Raw genomic sequence first — 18,166 nt, 5'->3', positions numbered from 1 at the left:
TCCCCATGCCAATAATCCCTTGCCTTTTGAGGGGAAAATTTGTTATGCATGTTCTTATGAACTGCAGCTTTTAGCTGAACAGCTTTTAGCAGGAAGGATCAGTTCTTTTCAGTTGTCAATATTTTTGCTTGGAGTTGCATTATCTTGCAAGAGGGAGAATAACAACTTTGAATTTCCATCTAGTCACAGTAATGCTTCCTTTACTTATTGCATGAAAAGAGCATTTTATCTCTTCAGATATTTTTCTTGCTTTGCATAAGGTAAAGGTTCTCAATACATTTGGTGGAACAACTTGTTTGTGTAAGTAGGGTTTTATATTTTTGTCTGTTAGCTACAGCATCACTGGAAAAGTGCAGGTGTGGGTTTTTGGGTAGATTCTTTTCTCAGTGTTAAATAACTAAAGAAAGAAAGCTCATAGCTGAGGAAAAAAGAAATAATGCAAATATTCTGGGTTGAAGCTATCATTTGATTCACAAAGATAGAGTGTTTTGGATTTATCAGGGTAAATTCAAACCTTAATGGTAAGTTTGAATTTCCTTTTTAAATATTTCTTGTTCCAGAAGTGATAACTTTGTTTTCCTATAAAGCCTGTACCACACATTAAGAACATACTTGTGTGTTTTGTTTTGAACCCCACAGATATTAAATATTTCATCAGATAAGTGTGGGTGGGGAAATTAAAACAGTGCTATCTTTGACATTATCTTTACATGATCCCAAAGCACACTAAATGGACAGTAATGCAGACTGACAGCTGCTCTATTAAAAACCTAATTAAAGTTCATGGGACTCTCATAAAGCTTCTGTACAGTGATGGATGTGAAACCTAAATTGGGTCCATGTAAGACAGAGTATTGGATGGAGCAGTCACAGACTTTGTCAAAGAGTGGCTTCAAATGCTGACTGAGCTGATTTATTGTGTTGTAGGTAGAGGAGGCACTAGAAGCTGTGAAAAATGCCACAAATGAGCAAGATCTAGCCAATCGCTTTAAGGAATTTGGGAAGGAAATGGTTAAACTGAACTATGTTGCTGCAAGGCGACAGCAGGTGAGTACAGGAGTGGCTGGAAAAGTCCATCTTCATTCTAGAGTTCTCCTCTTTTATGTCCAGGTCTGGTTTAAAATGTACAATGAACCACTAATTGCTATGCCATGGCCTATAATTTAATTGCACTGATTATTTTTGAATGTGATGAAGTTTTTCAGAAGTGCCATTTCTTTAAAAGTACCTTCCAAGAGGCTCAATTAATAACAGATTGAAGGGTGAAAAGGGAAGTGATTCAGGAGGTTGAGGATAGTTTCAATTGGATGATTATTTCCATTTAATTCTAACCTATGCAGATTTCAGGTCACTCTGACAGCTGGTAAAGCACGAGCTCTTTGCTAGTTCAGTATAATTCAAGTTCAGGAGGAACAGAAATCTACTTTGTGCTTAAAACCATTATTAATAATTTTCAGATTTTTTTAAAAAAAATATTCATTTATCCATTTATTCATTGCTAAGGCAGCTGAAAAAGAGGCCAGAAATTCATGATAACATTTATTCAAGGATGGTTATTGTACAACTTTGCAATAAAGATAGCTTTCCCCTGAACCCTGCTCTTTTCAAGATACTGTAGACTTGTATAAGGTCTCTCCAACTTCAATTATATTTGAATACCACCAATAATTCAAGGATGTGCCATCTTTGTACTGCATTGAACACTGGATTTGGAAAGCTGGCTTTCCATATTCATCCACCTATTTACCTTATTTTCTGAATTGCAGTAATGACAATTTTCTTCTGAATCATGATTGTGGGGCTTTTTTATGAAAAATAGTCTTTTTACAGTTATACTAAAATTGAATCATTGAATATCTCAAGTTGGAAGAGACCTGTAAGGATCATCAAGCTCATCTCCCTGCTCCTTGCAGAACTACAGAAAGCAAATCATCTGACTAAGGCAAATAAATTAAAATGTAGAATCTAGGCACTATATGGAGAATGCTCTTCTGTACATTCAGACAGAATGTACTTCCCCTGTGGAAATAGATCTGCAAATATGGGAAAAAGGGAAAATGTGAAAGTTAATGGATGTTTATATCTCTTAAGTTTTCATTGAAGACACAAGAATATGCCAAAAATTCTCTCTGAAGACTGTTACCTGTCAGCCACATGTGGTTGAAATTAATCAGTGGGTAGAACCTTTAAATCCAGAATATTTGGGTCCTTTTTCAGTGCTGTCAATGGATTCCATGTGTGGACATAAACTGTACAGCTCTCCAGACTGGTTTGTTCATAGTTTTAAAGTAGAAGTAATAATATTTTTTTATTTCTAATGAATATTATGAGGGCTGTCTTAATGTTTGTAAGGCTTTCAAGGACAATATGATATATACTATGATACAACATGATATACACTGTAACTGAAAAAAAAATCAGGGGTTATTAATAATAATAATACATAATTCTGATAACATATTGTGCAGTATCTGATTTTTGTCACAGGAAACAAAAGAAAGTATCTGTCATATTCTAAATATAAAGACTCTAAATGATATGAGAAATTGAGCAAAATATGAAGGGAACCAAAATAGAAATATTGAGAGGCATATTTAGTAGGTTTTTAAGAACTACAACCATATGGTGTTAGGTTATAGGTTGGACTGGGTGATCTCAAAGCTCTTTTCCAGCTTAGTTAATTCTTGTGATTTTTCTGTTAATTCCTATGATTCTATGATATTTGTCTATGTAATACTTCTAATTTGATTTTTTAAAGGTCTACCTTATGATAATTTTATAAAGGACGTGAATGTAGTAATTAGAAAAACAAGGCACTTGCTGCAACAGGAGTGTTGCCATTATGGAATCAGCAGAAGCAATCCAGTTGTTTGGGAAGAGTAATTTTGAATGTTTTATGCACATTTGTAGTGGGTTTTTGCAAAAGGGAAGTGACTCTTAGGTAAGATATTGCAAGCAGAATGTAACAGGTGTAGTGACACAGAAGGACTCGATGTCCTTGGACAGGAGGGGAAATTCTTTCAGTGATTTATGGTGGGTTCTGCCATGGATTCCATCACTGCACGGCGTCCATGCCTGGATGCTCCAGGCAGTGCATTCCAACACAAGCCCTTTCATTTCCACCTCTGTGTGCTCTCACGCAGGAGCTGAAGGATCCTCACTGCAGGGACGAGATGGCGGCGGCGCGCGGGGCTCTGAAGAAGAACGCCACCATGCTGTACACGGCCTCGCAGGCCTTCCTGCGCCACCCCGACGTGGCGGCCACCAGGGCCAACAGGGACTACGTCTTCAAGCAAGTGCAGGAGGCCATTGCTGGCATCTCCAACGCTGCCCAGGCCACCTCACCCACTGATGAGAACAAGGGCCACACTGGCATAGGAGAGCTTGCTGCTGCTTTGAATGAGTTTGATGTGAGTATCAGCAGAGTGTTACTGGAATAATTACCAATATAGCTGGATGCACGTTCCTGAGCTTGTCTGGCCCTTGGTGCTGAGCCAAAAAGTGGCAACTGTGGTGTTTTACCCCAGAGATACTATAGGCTAGCTGGATGTTGCAGCTGGGTGCTTGGAGGCAGTACAGGCATGCAGGAGCTCAGGTTTCCCTCTGGTGGAAAAGCTTTAAGGCAATGGTGAAGGAAAGGAGTTGGTTCTGCTGGAGGGTTTTGATTCAGAGCTTTATTCTGGCCCACAGGCCTCTGAATCCAGCAACAGCTCCAGTAGAACTCTCTAAACCACATGGTTTGCTCTCCCTTTAAACTGGGGGAGGGAAGGAATACAGGGACCACCAACAAGGTACCGAAGGGGAGGTCTCAAGCGACAAAGGACACCTGGATGGCCCAATGTCCCCAAGGGGTAGAGGGCATCTTTTGAATTCTGCCAATCACTCAACGCCCTTCTGGAATGCCAGGATTGACAGACAGTGCTCAGCAGGGGTCAGGGTGTGGAGAGGAGAGGTGATGGACATGCCTGGGGAAGGAATCTTCAGGGAGAAACCCAGGGTATCTGAGGCAAACCATGACATCTCACTGTGACATCACACTGCAACAGGGTGTGCAGAATGAGGTGTTTCTCCACACAATCTATAGAGCTTTTAACTAAGTTGTTCTTATACAGGACTGAAATTCCCCTTTTCATTCACATCCATTTCCTCAGACTGCAGAGGTATGGTAAATCAAGCCACCATTGCAGGGAGGAATGACACATCTGACTTTATGGATATTAGAAGGCTAATTAATTACTTTATTGTACTTATTACTGTATTATTTTATCCTATATTACACTACATCTAAACTAAATCTGCACAAGTACCCAACTCAACTGCCCAGAATCTTGTGACTGTCTGCTGACAGACAGTTTGGATACGTGCTTGGCCCTGATAGGCCAAGGAAACAAAACACCATCACTTTGGGTAAACAATCTCCATTTTGCTTTCTACTTTGGTACAATACAGGAGCAGTGAATGATATAAGAATTGTTTCGATTATTCTTTTTTCTGCTTTGCTGACTGCTTCTCAGGTTCAGAGAGTGTGAATCCCACACAGAGGCAAAGGGCAGACATCGATTTATGTTGGTTTTGGTGAGGGATAGTTGTTTGCTGCTAATGGACTGGAATTACAAGGAGTTATTTGTGCTCATATGCAGTGGCTGGGATAGTGAGAAAAATAAATTCTTGTTATCCTTAGGATCCTTGACAAATCTCACTACATGGCTCTAGAAAATGCAAAGTCTGATTAATCTGGCAGTTTGGTTATGTGACCAAGATCTGAGGTTGCTTGAGTGGTAAAATCATGTTTGTCTAGCAAGTCAGGAAGACAAGAAAAATAAAAAAAAGGAAAATGGTGATGGAGCTCAGTGTCCTGGAAACATTAACATTCAACTTGAATCTTGAATTATGTTAATCAAAGGCATGGAAAAAGGGAAAAAGCATCTTTCAAACAGAGTTGATAGCAGTCAGTTCAGCTGTGGGCAAAGTGCTGCAGCCTCTGTTCCAGCAAGAGATACAGTTTTGCTTAAGCAACTTTCCTGACAGCTAATTGTTTAGCTGTTAATTTCATTAGCAGTCCTGTCTGATGGTTTCTCCCTATCTCACATGTGAGGGATTGTACTTCAGGCAGTGAACAAAAAGGTTATTGCAGTCTCTGACAGACAGTCTCTGACAATATTTTCATCTTTCATTTTGACTTAAGGCGAAGACTTGTTGAGGTTATTATTGGGTAATGGTGTCCTTTTCACTTTGATTAAGGCACAAGGTTGCAATGCCAGCATCTGTCACATCAGGAGCTGCTCAGTCCTGCTGCATTTAGGGCTGAAAGTGGAGCTGTAGTGCAGGTGGTTCATCTCACAGCATGTTGCACTGGGCTTCTCTCCTCCATCTATTCTTACATCTGTGGCTTTTCCTGCACAGTTACTGTGGGTTAAGATTTGAGGAATTCCTCAGGGTTTTCAGGGCCCTCTCAGCCCACAGGTCCCTGGTTGGGAAGATCCTGGGAATAACATCCCTGTGTGGTCTGATTGTGCTCCAGCTTTTGTGTGGGACTTTGCACATTATGGACAGCAAAGGTTTGACAAACAGGGACAGAAAACATGTGACTTCTCAGTCCCAAACTGATGATGCTGCTGCTGCCTTCTGGAAAAAGGGCTGTTGTTCAATGCAAAGAGAGTGGCTGTGCTTAGTGAAAATCAATGTAGTGAAGACTGTGCAAGACATCAGATATTGTCCCCTGCCTGAATAAGAATATTCATCCTTTTTCTCCTCAGGTAAAGTCTTTTCCACTTTCAGTGATGGTGCAGGAGCCATGCATGTGTGTGGGAGATGTGTAGCCATAGTACAGTGTTCTGTTCATAACTGTGTGTGGGAAAACAGCCTTTTTGGGGAATTCTCTCTTATTTTAGGAAACTAAATGAAAACTTTGACTTATGAGGATATAGATACTGAAACAATTGTATTATCCATTTTCTAACTCACTGCTTAGCTGTTGAATGAGATTTATTCACACCTAATTCTGCAACAAAGATGACATTCCTTAAACTCCAGGGAAAGTCAGAATTTATAGCTGGTGATGGTGGGATGATTGTGAATTTACCTTTATGTTTTACAAGGAAGAAAACAAGCAATATTAGCAGACTAGTGGAACTGTGTCATGAGTTAAAAGGTGGTGGAGAAAAAACATTGCTTTTTATGGTGGCACTGTATTACTTCAGCAAGGGAAAGGAACTTTGTATATTCTAATGAAAATAATTTTACAGAATATTTATTTCACAGTCTCAGTCATAATAATAATTTTATATTTTGTAGAAGTGCTTACTGAACCCTGCATTATCTGCCAAGATGAGGATTCTGTATTAAAAATAAGTTTACAGTTTTTTTCCATTATTTTAACACTTCTCAGCCTTCATTATTTCTGATTTTGGAATCAGTGTTATGTGGCTTAGAGCTTCAAATAGCTGCAGTGTGAATAATTTGAACATTTTCTCAGTCAAAATATCATCACATAAAATACAAATAATTATTCTACGTCTTTGAAGCACAGCCATTGTGTTTAACTAGGTCTTTGGATAATTGTCTCACTCTATGCACAGGGGGGTTGTGTAGAGTCACCTGTGAGTTATTAGCAGCAAAGTTTTGAAGGTGGTTGTCATTTATTGCTTCTCAGAGATAATTTATGTAGAAATAAGGAGAGCTCACAAATCTGTTCCTTAGTAGATTTTTTTCCTTTAAATTCCTATTTGAAGCTGATTGATGACAAAAGAATGTGTTTAATGCCTTGTTGCTTTGTCCTTTCACTTCCATGTTGCTGCTTTACTCTTAGATCATTTAAAAATAGGTATTTCTGGTCTTACTAGTAATTTATTATTAAAATTTGGCATATATTTTATGCTCATGAAATACCTGAGTCCTTAATGAAACTGGGGGTGCACAGTTTATTTCCCCCTCATGATATTTAGCCAAATTTATGGGAGTTGCATAGATAAATTTTTGAAGAACTTACTTTGAACTCTGAAAAGGCTCTGTTTGCACTCAGGAAATGGCAGTTTTGATCTGGTAAGCTCCCATTTGGTTATGGAGGGACTGCTTTGTTGGCACATGTTAAACTGTGGGATGGCTTTATCTGGTGTCCTCCCCACAGCCCTCATGGTGAGCAGCAGAGACAGGACCTCCACATGAAACTGGAGTGTGGTGGGGAGGGAGATAAAAAGAGAATGAAATTATTGAGTGAGAAGAAATGCAATAAGAAGGACCAGGAAACTGTGCTGGATGAAAACTGAGATGAAGATAGATGGCATTGACACTGATGTGTGTTTGGGAACTGCAAAGGGGTAAAAATATATGAGGCTATAAAAATCTATATTTATATCTAGAAATAAAGAAAGGAATAACTTTGTTCAGGGAAAGGGCCGGAGCTGGGGAAGGAGCAGCTGAGGGAGCTGGGCAGGGGCTCAGCCTGGAGCAAAGGAGGCTCAGGGGGGCCCTTGTGGCTCTGCACAGCTCCTGACAGGAGGGGACAGCCGGGGGGGTCAGGCTGTGCTCCAGGGAACAGGGACAGGACAAGGGGACACAGCCTCAGCTGGGCCAGGGAGGTTTAGATTGGAAATCAGAAGTTTTCTTCACCCAAAGGCTTGTCCAGCCCTGGCACAGCTGCTCCACCATTTGCTGTGGTGGAGTCCCCAAGCCTGGGGGAGTTGAAAAGCCATGGGGATGTGGCACTTGGGGACAGGACTTATTGGTGGCCTTGGCAGGGCTGGAGTTTGACTGGATGATCCAAAGGAGCTTTTCCAATCCAAACAATTCTGTCATTCCATGATTGTCTGTGCCACAGCAAGGGCTGCACACAGATTGTTGGGAAATGTGTTCTCCATGATGGAATAGAGAGGGGGCAGTGACAGGCAAAAATAGGATTTACTGGGCACTTGGTATCTCTGGTGAGTAGGAGGGTGCCTGCTCTCAGAATATGGACTGGGATTACAATTCCTGAGTCCCAAGGAGTGGAGCTGTGTCAGTGGGATGTGCTGACAACACCTCAGAAGTGCTAATCACAGTGGAAATTCAGATTCTAGGGCTTTCAGACCTACAATTCTTTATATTTTAGGCAATTCTAAATAGTTTCCCTTAGATTTGGATATGAAAAATGAGGGCAATCATTCTTATACAGTGCTGGGAGGGTGGGTGTAACGGTGTTGTAAATATAAAGCTGTTTACTATGCATGCACCATAACTCCATAAAAGGATTATTCCTGTGTTTGAAGCAAGGCTTGAATTATCTGCAATAAAATTAAATAGAATTTATAAATCCTCTGACTTAGAAAGGGGAGGAGAAGATATCTAAAGGAAAAAAGGACCAAAACCCCTTTCCTCCACTGATGCCAAAAGCAAATATCTGGTTTTTCTGTATTGCTCCAGAAAGAACTGATGAGATGGCTTGGCTGACTTTTCTTCCCATCTTTTGTGTTTCTGTGTGCAAGTTCTGCCTCTAGCAATGGAATAAAATGATATTTTGTTTGTCAAAAGCAATATATAGTGCTTAGTTTTAATATATGTTAATCCAAATGGGCAAGCCCTATAGCTGAGTTTGTTTTATCTGATATTTTATCATTTTTTATCTTTTTTAATATTGGATTTATTGTTTCTCTATATTTTGTCTTTAAAGCTGCAGTCCAGCAGTGTTGGTCCTTGTTGCTTCTCCAACTGCTGAGCCTGTGGGTCACCCCTTTACTCTCTGATTTCTGAGTATGAAAATAATTTGGTTTATAAAGGAATTTAAAGGAAAAGGAGGGGAAGTGGTCACAGCACCAAACCTGACAGAGTTCAGGTGGGATTTGGACAATGCTCTTAGGCACAGAGTGGGACTCTTGGTGCTGTCCTGGGAAGGGCCTGGAGTTGGACTGGTTGATCCCTTCCAACTCAGGCATGGTTCTATGATTTGATATGGTTCAGAATTGAAAGAGGTGGTTAAAATGCTTTTAGTACTTGAGGTACTTATGTATTTGGGATAGGTCCCAGGGTACTGAAGTTGTACTGTTTTTTGTCATGAGCAGCATTTGAACTGAGAAATTACAGGCAGAGTAACTCAATCTTTAATGAATTTTTGAACAGAGCAAGTCAGCTATCTGGGAGATGACTACATTTGATGAGAAACAAAGTGTCTGGTGACACTGGTCAATGTCCTCCAGGCTGTTAAATGCAGCTCATAATTAATAAATGGGCTATCATAACATATTTTGTGAATACATTAATGCTCCTTAAGGAATATTTTGCATGGCTAGAGAATGCAGTGCACCTTAAATGGAGTGAAAGATCTAATAAGTGTGTAATGAGGGGAAAACATTACAGAGAAACTGAAAAGACAAAGTATCTGGGTATAACAACAGCAAAGACTGCTTTTTTTTTCTTTCAGTAATAAAATTAGGAGCTGTCAAAATGTGGCAGGAATGTAACAGACAGAAAAAATGCTGTGTCATTAAGTGACTACCTTTAAAATGTTCCTTTTTGGACAAATAACTGCTAGATGATCTGAGAATGGATTTTTGCAGAACATTTATGGAATTGCAATTTGCTTGTAAATGTATTCTTCAGAGAAGTGATTTGTGATGCTGCAGAGAACAGGACAAAATGTGAGCTTTGAAAGGAGAATTGAAATGTGTTTGTTTTGCCACTCAAATTCATAAGAAACAATTGCAAAAATATTACTGCCCATCTGACAGCAATTTGAAACCAGACTTGTTGAGCTTGAGTAGCTCTTGCCCAGGCAAATGGCAATTTCTGTATAATAGCAACTCTATATTGGATTTAACTAGGAATGCACTGGGGAATGTGTGCTGCAAATTCAGATAAACTCATGTATGGATTTGGATGAAATATGGAGGATTCTCAGAATGGTTTGGGTAGGAAGGAACATTAAAGATAATCTCATTTCAACCCCCTGCCACGAGCAGGAACACCTTCCACTGTCACAGGTTGCTCCAGCCCTGTCCAACCTGACATTCTCCCTTGTCCTGTCCCTCCATCCCTTGTCCCTTCTGCTCATCCCTCCCACCCTAACAGGGAAGAATTCCTTCCCAATAACCCATCTAACCCTGTCCTCTGGCAGTGGGAGCCATTCCCTGTGTCCTGTCCCTCCATCCCTTGACCCAGTCCTTCTCCAGCTCTCCTGGAGCCCCTTCAGGCCCTGGAAGGAGCTGTGAGCTCTCCATGGAGCCTTCTCTTCTCCAGGTGAGCAGCCCCAGCTTTCCCAGCCTGGCTCCAGAGCAGAGGGGCTCCAGCCCTCTGATCAACTTTGTGGGTCACATTCCCCCAAGTCCACAAATTTCTTGTGTTGGGAGCCCCAAAACACAGTTGGATTTTTTTTTTTTTGTCCCTGGTGCAGCTGAAGTGGCTTTTACACTGCAACAGCGTCAAGCCAACCTTTTCCTGTGTGAAGGCAGCCAGGCTGCACCTCAGTGTTTCTAAAACTTGTATGCAGTAGTGAATCCTTTGGCACTTTCTGCACTCCTCAGCTCTCCTGTGAGTGGGAAACATCAGACTGGTCATGCTTTGCATATTAAGAAAATAATAACCAACAGCAAAATGTTGCATTTTACACTAAACCCAAAAGCTTCACCTGTTTGCAGAGCCTTGTGTTTTAGGATGCTGAACTGATGTCTCAAATGAGGAAGAATCAGAGTAAATTTTTGGGATCCTGATGGTGCTGAGGGGCCAAACAAACTTTTCCTTTCAGTTATTCCTGCATTTCTCATTACAAGCCCTTCTGTGTATGTATGGGCTTGTTCATATATTACTGTGGAAAAGGTCAGCTCCAGAGTACAAAGGGTGGCACTGGAGATGTCAGGATTTTGGGAGCAAATGCATTGCAAAATGTGATTTCTGTGAAAGGAAGCACCCTGGGTAACTGTGGATTAGGATCTCATTGCTCTCATTTCCCTCAAGCAGTGGGAATGGTGCTGCTGAGCTGTATTTGCTGTATAGGAGCACCATCTAGTGGGCTTCTGGTTTTTTTTTTTTATGTCTATGAATTTCTTTTTTTTCCCTCTGAAATGCTCATATAGTGAATGGTATTATGGAAAGATTTAGCAATCAAACATACCTGTTGGAGTTTAACCACAGAATTTTGCTACCACTTCTTTTGGTGGTAGAAAGAGCCTTTTGCCCTCACACCAACTGCTGCCTGTGCTTCCCTATCAAAATACATGTAACCTGTTGGCAGCAGGCCACTTTATTTGCAAAGGAATTTTTGTAATCAACCCTCAAGCACAAATTTGTTAGACATACTAAAAATACAGAAAAGAAACACACTTTAAACACCTAATTATCACTTCTATAAGGAAATATGTTTTTGTAGCAGTACGGTTATTGCATTATTATTCAAATTATTGCAGGTTTTTTTAATTTCTTGTTAATGTAAGTATGAATACCTGGAGTGCTAAATCAAAAACATAATAAAGTTTGTTTCAGGTTGCTTATAACAGCTCGAAAAGAGCACTAAGTGAGATGTTCTAATTAGACTACACTTGCTACTATTTTGCCTGTGTTTATTTAGCGCCTCTGCGATGCTTCTGTAGCTGAGGTATGTGAGAAGTGAACACCTCCACTATTTCAGGGGAGCAGCATCTCCCATTTACACTTGGAGAGCAGTCGGGAGAGGGGGCTGGGAAGGTGGGGCTGCTGCTTCTGCTGGTGGCTGTGCACTCCTGCCTGAGTGGGATGCTTGTGAAGCTGCTGTGGGTGCATCCAGCCTGCTGTGCCAGAGGGAAAGGTCAGAGAATCACTGCATGGCTGGCTTGGAAAGGAACTTAAAGATCATCTTGTTCCACCCTCTGCCATGGGTAGGGACACCTCCCAGTATCCCAGGTGGCTCCAAGCACTGTCCAACCTGGCCTTGGACACTTCAGGGATGGGGCAGCCACCAACACCCTCACAGTAAAGCATTTCTTCCCAATATCCCATCTAACCCAGCCATTGCCCCTGTCCTGTAACTCCATGCCCTTGTCCAAATCCCTCTCCAGCTCTCTTGGAGCCCCTGTGAATTATTTCTGTGTTGTTTCATTGCTCCAGAGCAGCTCATTGGAAGCTGCAGTTTAGCATTGCACTGTCACACTCTTCCAGCTGTATGGTGTGTCTGTGTAACACAGCACTGTGGCAGGTAGGAATGTTTGATTTATTGCTAAACAGGAGATCAACAGCCTTATTAGCATTGCAGGAGACATGGACAAAGGTGCAGAAACCAAACCTGTGAGCACACAACATTTATTTTTGCAGTAGTGCAGGCGCTTCTGACAAAGAAATACATCAAACACTCTTATTTATGTGGTCTTGTCTCCAAGTTACTCAGAAAAACTAGGTCCCTCAGTATATCATATGCTTCCTTCTACTCAAAGGCAGTTTTTCCTGCTGCCTTGTGGTTGTGGCATTGTTTATCTAAAATATCTATCACACTTTGCAGTGGAATTTACCTTGAAAATTGCTTTTTTTTGTGCTGAGGGCAGTTGTGTATTCACTTTCTCAGGAAGTGTTCAAAGGCCTGTGGATCTGTGTCCTAGGGTGACTTTATGATTCCTGTATGTGGCCAGCAGGAGCAGGGAGCTCGTTCTCCCCCTGTACTCGGCTCTGGCAAGGCCACACCTCGAGTGCTGTGTCCAGTTCTGCCCCTCAGTTTGGGAAGGACTTTGAGATGCTTGAGCATGTCCAGAGGAGGCAACGAGGCTGGAGAGGGGCTGGGATCACAAACCCTGTGAGGAACAACTGAGGGAGCTGGGGGTGCTCAGCCTGGAGAAAAGGAAACTCAGGGGTGCCCTCATCGCTCTCACAGCTGCTGAAAGGTGAGAAAGGAGTCAGGTGAGGTTGGTCTCTTTCACCAGGCAGCACTGACACAACCAGAGGACACAGTCTCAAGCTGTGTCAAGGAAGTACAGGTTGGATATCAGGAAAAAGTTTGTTACATAAGGAGTGGTAAAGTTCTGGAGTGGTTTGCCTGGGGAGGTGGTGGAGTCCCCATCCCTGGGTGTGTTTAACACAGCCTGGATGTGGCACTGGGTGCCAGGGTTTAGTTGAGGTATTGGGGCATGGGTTGGACTTGGTGATCTTGAAGGTCTCTTCCAACCTGGTCATTCTGTGAGTTCTGTGTATCCCCCATTGGTCTGTTTGTGCTGGCTATTAAGTTCTGCACCTTTAAGACTGGTTCTGAGAGTGAAGTGGGGGAGAACAAGAGCGCGGTTTGTTTGCAGAAACTGCACCTGATTCCCCTGCATTCCTTCTCAGGAGCTCTGTTGTCTGCAGCACAGACAGCAGGACAGAGCTCTCCTTTGCTTTTGGTTAGTTTTTTAGCTAGCTGAGGCAAAAAAGTTCCTTGGACTGTGGCTTTTCTTTTTATTGGAATTGTTCCACCCTGCTCTGAACTGAAAAGCCAAAAATCCACCAAAAGTTCACGCCTGTGTCCCACCAAGGCCTGGGGTCTGACATTTTCCAGCACAGGAGGGACTGATAAGAGACTGAGCCAGCTGAGCTACACCCCACAACAAAGACTCTCTCTGAATTTGCCACCTCTTCAGAACAAGGAGAGATGCCATTGTTTAATGTTACTCATTTTTCCATGTTTGTGAGCACTCTGCTTGTTAAACAGTTTTTTCCACTTTTCTCAAAGCAGATTTATGCCTTCCAAACCCATGGGGAGAGAGGCTGCTTGAATTTGCTTTCTAGAGGGACCCCTTTGGAGGCTTCCTCCCAAATTTGCTCTAAACCAGGACAATGTAGCACTTGGTGAACATGGTGGTGGTGGTGGGTTTATGGTTGATGGTCTTAGAGGTCTTTCCAACCTTAACCATTCTGTGATTCTAAATCTTTAAGAACCATGTTAGGAAATGGTCTCTGCCCTGAAGGTTTCACTTTCTAAAAAGATGAATTAATGTGTTTAATAAATAAATCAGGCAGAGGTTCTGAAGAAGCTGCTGAAATTTCCTTAAGACTTTCTATGTGCAGAAACAAGAGGATGAGCAGATTTTTCATGAGCAATAAGGCAATTTCACATAATAATGAAGTCATTTAATTGGAAAATGCAGGCAATGATACAGTAATTCTAGGGTTTTTTGGAGTTGTAAAATTGTTTTAAATTATTAATGTAACATTTTGCTTTTGCTTTCCATTATATTTCTAATAAAGACTGAGAGGGGTTTTTTGGTATGGTTGAAAATGAGATTCTAATGCAGACAGATGTCACAAAGTTTCAATAATGATGTGCTTGCTCTCTGATTATACAATACATTTACATAGGGTATCTGGCTATTTTCAGTTTTTAGTTGAAGTATGAATAATTTATCCATTATTTTAAATTTCTGAAGTGGTGCCTTCTAGTTTATTAGAGTATGAGATAGTTTATTGCCTTCTGAACAAGAGAAAGTTGGTTTAGAGCAGTACTTAGTGTGAAGAGGTTTATTTTCAGAAGTCTCTAATATTTATTACAACATGGCAACTTCTCTGTAAACACACCTTGGTATAATTTAAGGAAAAAAGAAGAGTTGAAGAGAAAATAGTAACTATATTTAAAGAATATTTTATCATAAGTTTTGACAGTTTTCAAACAAATCTTCAGTCATATTAAAATTAATTTTCTTGGATTTTTTTTCAGCAACTGCAGCCAAAAATGATGTATGTTTACAGTCATCTGAACATTTATAAAGAGGTTTGAAACACTTAATTATAAGGAGTGAATTATGGTATCAGTCCTTGATTTATGGCTGTAATGTTAACTAATTAGAAATGTAAAGTGTTCCAGTTCATTTACATTCATCTTTCATTAACTGGCTTTTAAGAAGTGATGAGAAATTGCAACTTTTAAAGAAATTTATTTAGCCTGCCAACTATTTTTTTTCTGCTTTCCAAAAATACATTATTTCCTTGTTAATATATGTGTAAGAGTTTTATAGGCATCAATAACATAGTCTGAAGTTGAATTTTGGCACCAAGTTCTCTTTGAAGAAGAATAATAGCTTTTGTAAGCAAAAAAATTGTGTTTCTTTGGTTATTGAACATCAGGAGCTGTCATGGAGCTGGTTCTCATCCCCAGTCTCCTTTTTCCCTAAACTCCAAAATCTGTTTTCCTTGTGACATCTTTGAGAAAGAGTTTAATACAAGCATCTAGACTGTCAATTATTTATAACCACTCATCAGAAAGTGGTTATAAACATCATTATTTGTTATATTTTAAGCAAAACTGAGGTTCATGGTGTTGGGATGAGGTGCACAAGGGGATTTTGAGAAAATTCTGGATATTGGGAAGGAAAAAAGTCACTCATGATCACCCATGAAGTTGATCAGGCATTCAAACAGTAGGCAGAGAGGTTGGGAAAATCTCCTAAGATGGAATTCTGATCTTGACTGGGTGAATCCTTGAGCAACCTGGCTTGATGTTAAAGTGGTGTGTGTTTTAAAGAGGCATTTAAAGTATAACCTTCAGGAGTTCATTCCAACCTAAATTACTCTGTAATTCTGAATTGTCATTAACAGATATCCCGAACAAATATTTAATAATATTTAAGACTAGAAATGAATCATAAATAAAAAGTTTTATGGGATATAGTTGAAAAATTATTGAGTACAACTGAGTGACTTTTATTTTTCATGAGCCAAGTTTTGATCATCATAAATATTTCTTCTTATTTACAAATACCACAGAAGAATATTCCCTTTTTCCAGTTCAAAGTGAGGAAATCTGGCTTGGGTTAATTATGCATCCTCTGTGCTACACAATTTATTATTTAAAATCTAAATAGTATTTGTATGCAGTCTGTAAAGAAGTTCCTGAATTTATTCATGGAGTACAACACATCTGCTTGTGAAAATGTTGAGTTGGGTTTCAGGGTTTAGATATACTGGAGATATTTGGTCTGTAAGTTGTTCATCTTCAAGGCTCAAAAAGTATGGAAGAATGCACAGAATCCCAGGATGGGTCAGGATGGAAGGGACCACAGAGGTCACCTGGTCCCAGCTCCCTGCTCAGGCAGAGCACAGGGCACAGGGTTGTGTCCAGATGGCTCTGGAATATCTCCAGTGAGGAGACTCCACAGTCTCTCTGCACAATCTGTTCAGGGCTCTCAGTAAAGTTCTTCCTCATGTTCAGGTGGAACTCTCTGGGCTCAGTCCCTGCCCCTTCCTCTGGTGCCATTGCTGGGCCCTGGAGCAGAGCCTGGGCCCTGCTCTGACCTTCCCTGCACCCAGGGACACCCAGGGCTGAGGCCCCCTCTCATCTGGGGCTTCTCTCCAGGCTGAACAGCCCCACCTCCCTCAGCCTCTCCTGGGCAGGGAGATGCTTCAATCCCTTCATCACCTTTGCAGCTTTCACTGGCCCCACTCCAGGAGCTCCAGGTCTTTCCTGTCCTGAGGAGCCCAGAACTGGACAGGGTTCTCCAAATGTGGCCTCACAAGGCTGAGCAGAGGGGCAGGATCCCCTCCCTGCACTGCTTGAAATGCTCTACCTAAAGCACCCCAGGATGCACTGCTGGCTCAGGGACAGCTCATTGTCCACGAGGACACCCAGGTCCTTCTCCCCAGGGCTGCTCCATCAGGTCACCCCCAGCTGTGCAGGTCCACAGGTGCAGCATGCTGCATTTGCATATGCAAATAGATTTGCCCATGTGTATTTCCATACCAGGTAGGTTTTGGGTCTCACAGAAGACTTGAGTGCAGGGTCTTCAAATCTAAGGGGGAAAATTGTGATTCATGACTTGCTGAGAGGTGTAAGATCTGTCTGAAAGTTTCTGTGTAGGTAAGAGAACCTTACACCTATGGCTGGGAGGAAGAGGAGGGAAAGGGAAGCATTTCTGGGAGGATTGGTTAGGGATCTGAAACAAACAGCTTTGAAACAGATTTGAAACATTCTTTTCAATATTTTTTCGTGCTAATTCCATAAGTGGCTTATATAATTCATTTGGTGTAATCATAGCCCTGCTACTGCCATGTGAATTATGAGGTTGTGAAAATGAATTTATACAGCTGATTTCTGAAAATCCCAAGCATTACCCTTTGGCTCAAAAGCACCATTACATAAATATGCACAGGCCTAACTCTTGGAGAACTAATTTCTAATTTAGGTGCTTGTAAAACTGCTCTGCTTACTGCTGTGAAACACAGACCCCAGAAGATACATGTGAGACATTTTTCACATTCTGGCTAATGCTGCATTTTTTCTGCTAAGTCAGCAGTTCCTGGAGCTGGAACAATATGTTATCTGGTTAAAATTCTTCTATTTGTCCTTTTATTAAAGAATGGATTTTCATAAATTCCTTGTGTTTATTACTATTTAACTGCTGAGGATTCAGTGAAGTTACAGATTTCTCAGAGGCTCTTTTCTCTGTATAAGAGTGAGAGTTATGGGGTCTGTGTGTGAACTGGAAATTTTATTGAGAAATAAGATCTTTTCTAAGAGCCTTGTCCTGCTGAAACTAAGAAAATATTAAAGTTTGTCTTTAGGTTTGAATAAATCCATTTTAGCATTTTCTGATTAATAATAAACACATACAATTTTCGGTGCTAAAGGCACATGTTGGTCATGTGTCATGTTCCTAAATTTTAATGTACATTTTGATACACTGTATTGCTTTTGTTGTTTTTTTTTTTTATTTTTATTTTCAAATTACTTGTGTTGTTTGGCTTGCACTTGCTGATTGCTCTTGGATATTAAAAGAAATGGACTAATAATAAAGTTATCCGAACAATCTGAAAATTAAAATGGCTCATTAACAAATTTTATGTGCTTTAAAATAGATGTGATTATTAGAAATCAGAATGCTTTTACATTTTTCTTTCCTATTTCATGATTATTTCCTTTTTTAAAGCTCAAATAACAAGTGCACAGCTTACAGGGCATTTTTAGTCCATATGCAATTAGGAGACTTCTTTGCATGATTTCAACAAAAGGTTCCTGAACTACACCGTGTTGTAAATGTGCCTGGCAGTAAGAGCAGGTGATTATTGCTTTTGTATTTCTTACCTTGAACTGCAAGAGGAGAAAAGCAGGTCAAAATATAATCCAACAGTGACTCAGAACTCATAACTTCACATGGTGTTTTACTGTGAGAAGAGTAGAATCAATGTGGTTTAAACCTATTTGATATTTAGTAATAAGTTTGATAGATACAGTACACAAGTGTTCAGTAGTGATTGTAATTTAGGAATTAACCTTTCT

General features: G+C 40.6%; 1 protein-coding gene across 1 annotated transcript in view; it reads left to right on the top strand.

Annotated features, from left to right (window-relative positions):
* CTNNA2 (catenin alpha 2) overlaps positions 1 to 18,166 on the top strand; it is a 478,672-nt gene that overhangs the window by 121,301 nt on the left and 339,205 nt on the right. Inside the window, exons 5-6 of the mRNA XM_054632611.2 lie at positions 932 to 1,047; positions 3,144 to 3,410. Coding sequence (XP_054488586.1) covers positions 932 to 1,047; positions 3,144 to 3,410 — 383 coding nt within the window. The remainder of the gene's footprint in view (positions 1 to 931; positions 1,048 to 3,143; positions 3,411 to 18,166) is intronic.

This window comes from Agelaius phoeniceus, chromosome 4 (genome assembly GCF_051311805.1).
Source record: "Agelaius phoeniceus isolate bAgePho1 chromosome 4, bAgePho1.hap1, whole genome shotgun sequence".
NCBI classification, from domain to species: domain Eukaryota; kingdom Metazoa; phylum Chordata; class Aves; order Passeriformes; family Icteridae; genus Agelaius; species Agelaius phoeniceus.
This window is presented reverse-complemented; position numbering and strand designations above follow the sequence as displayed.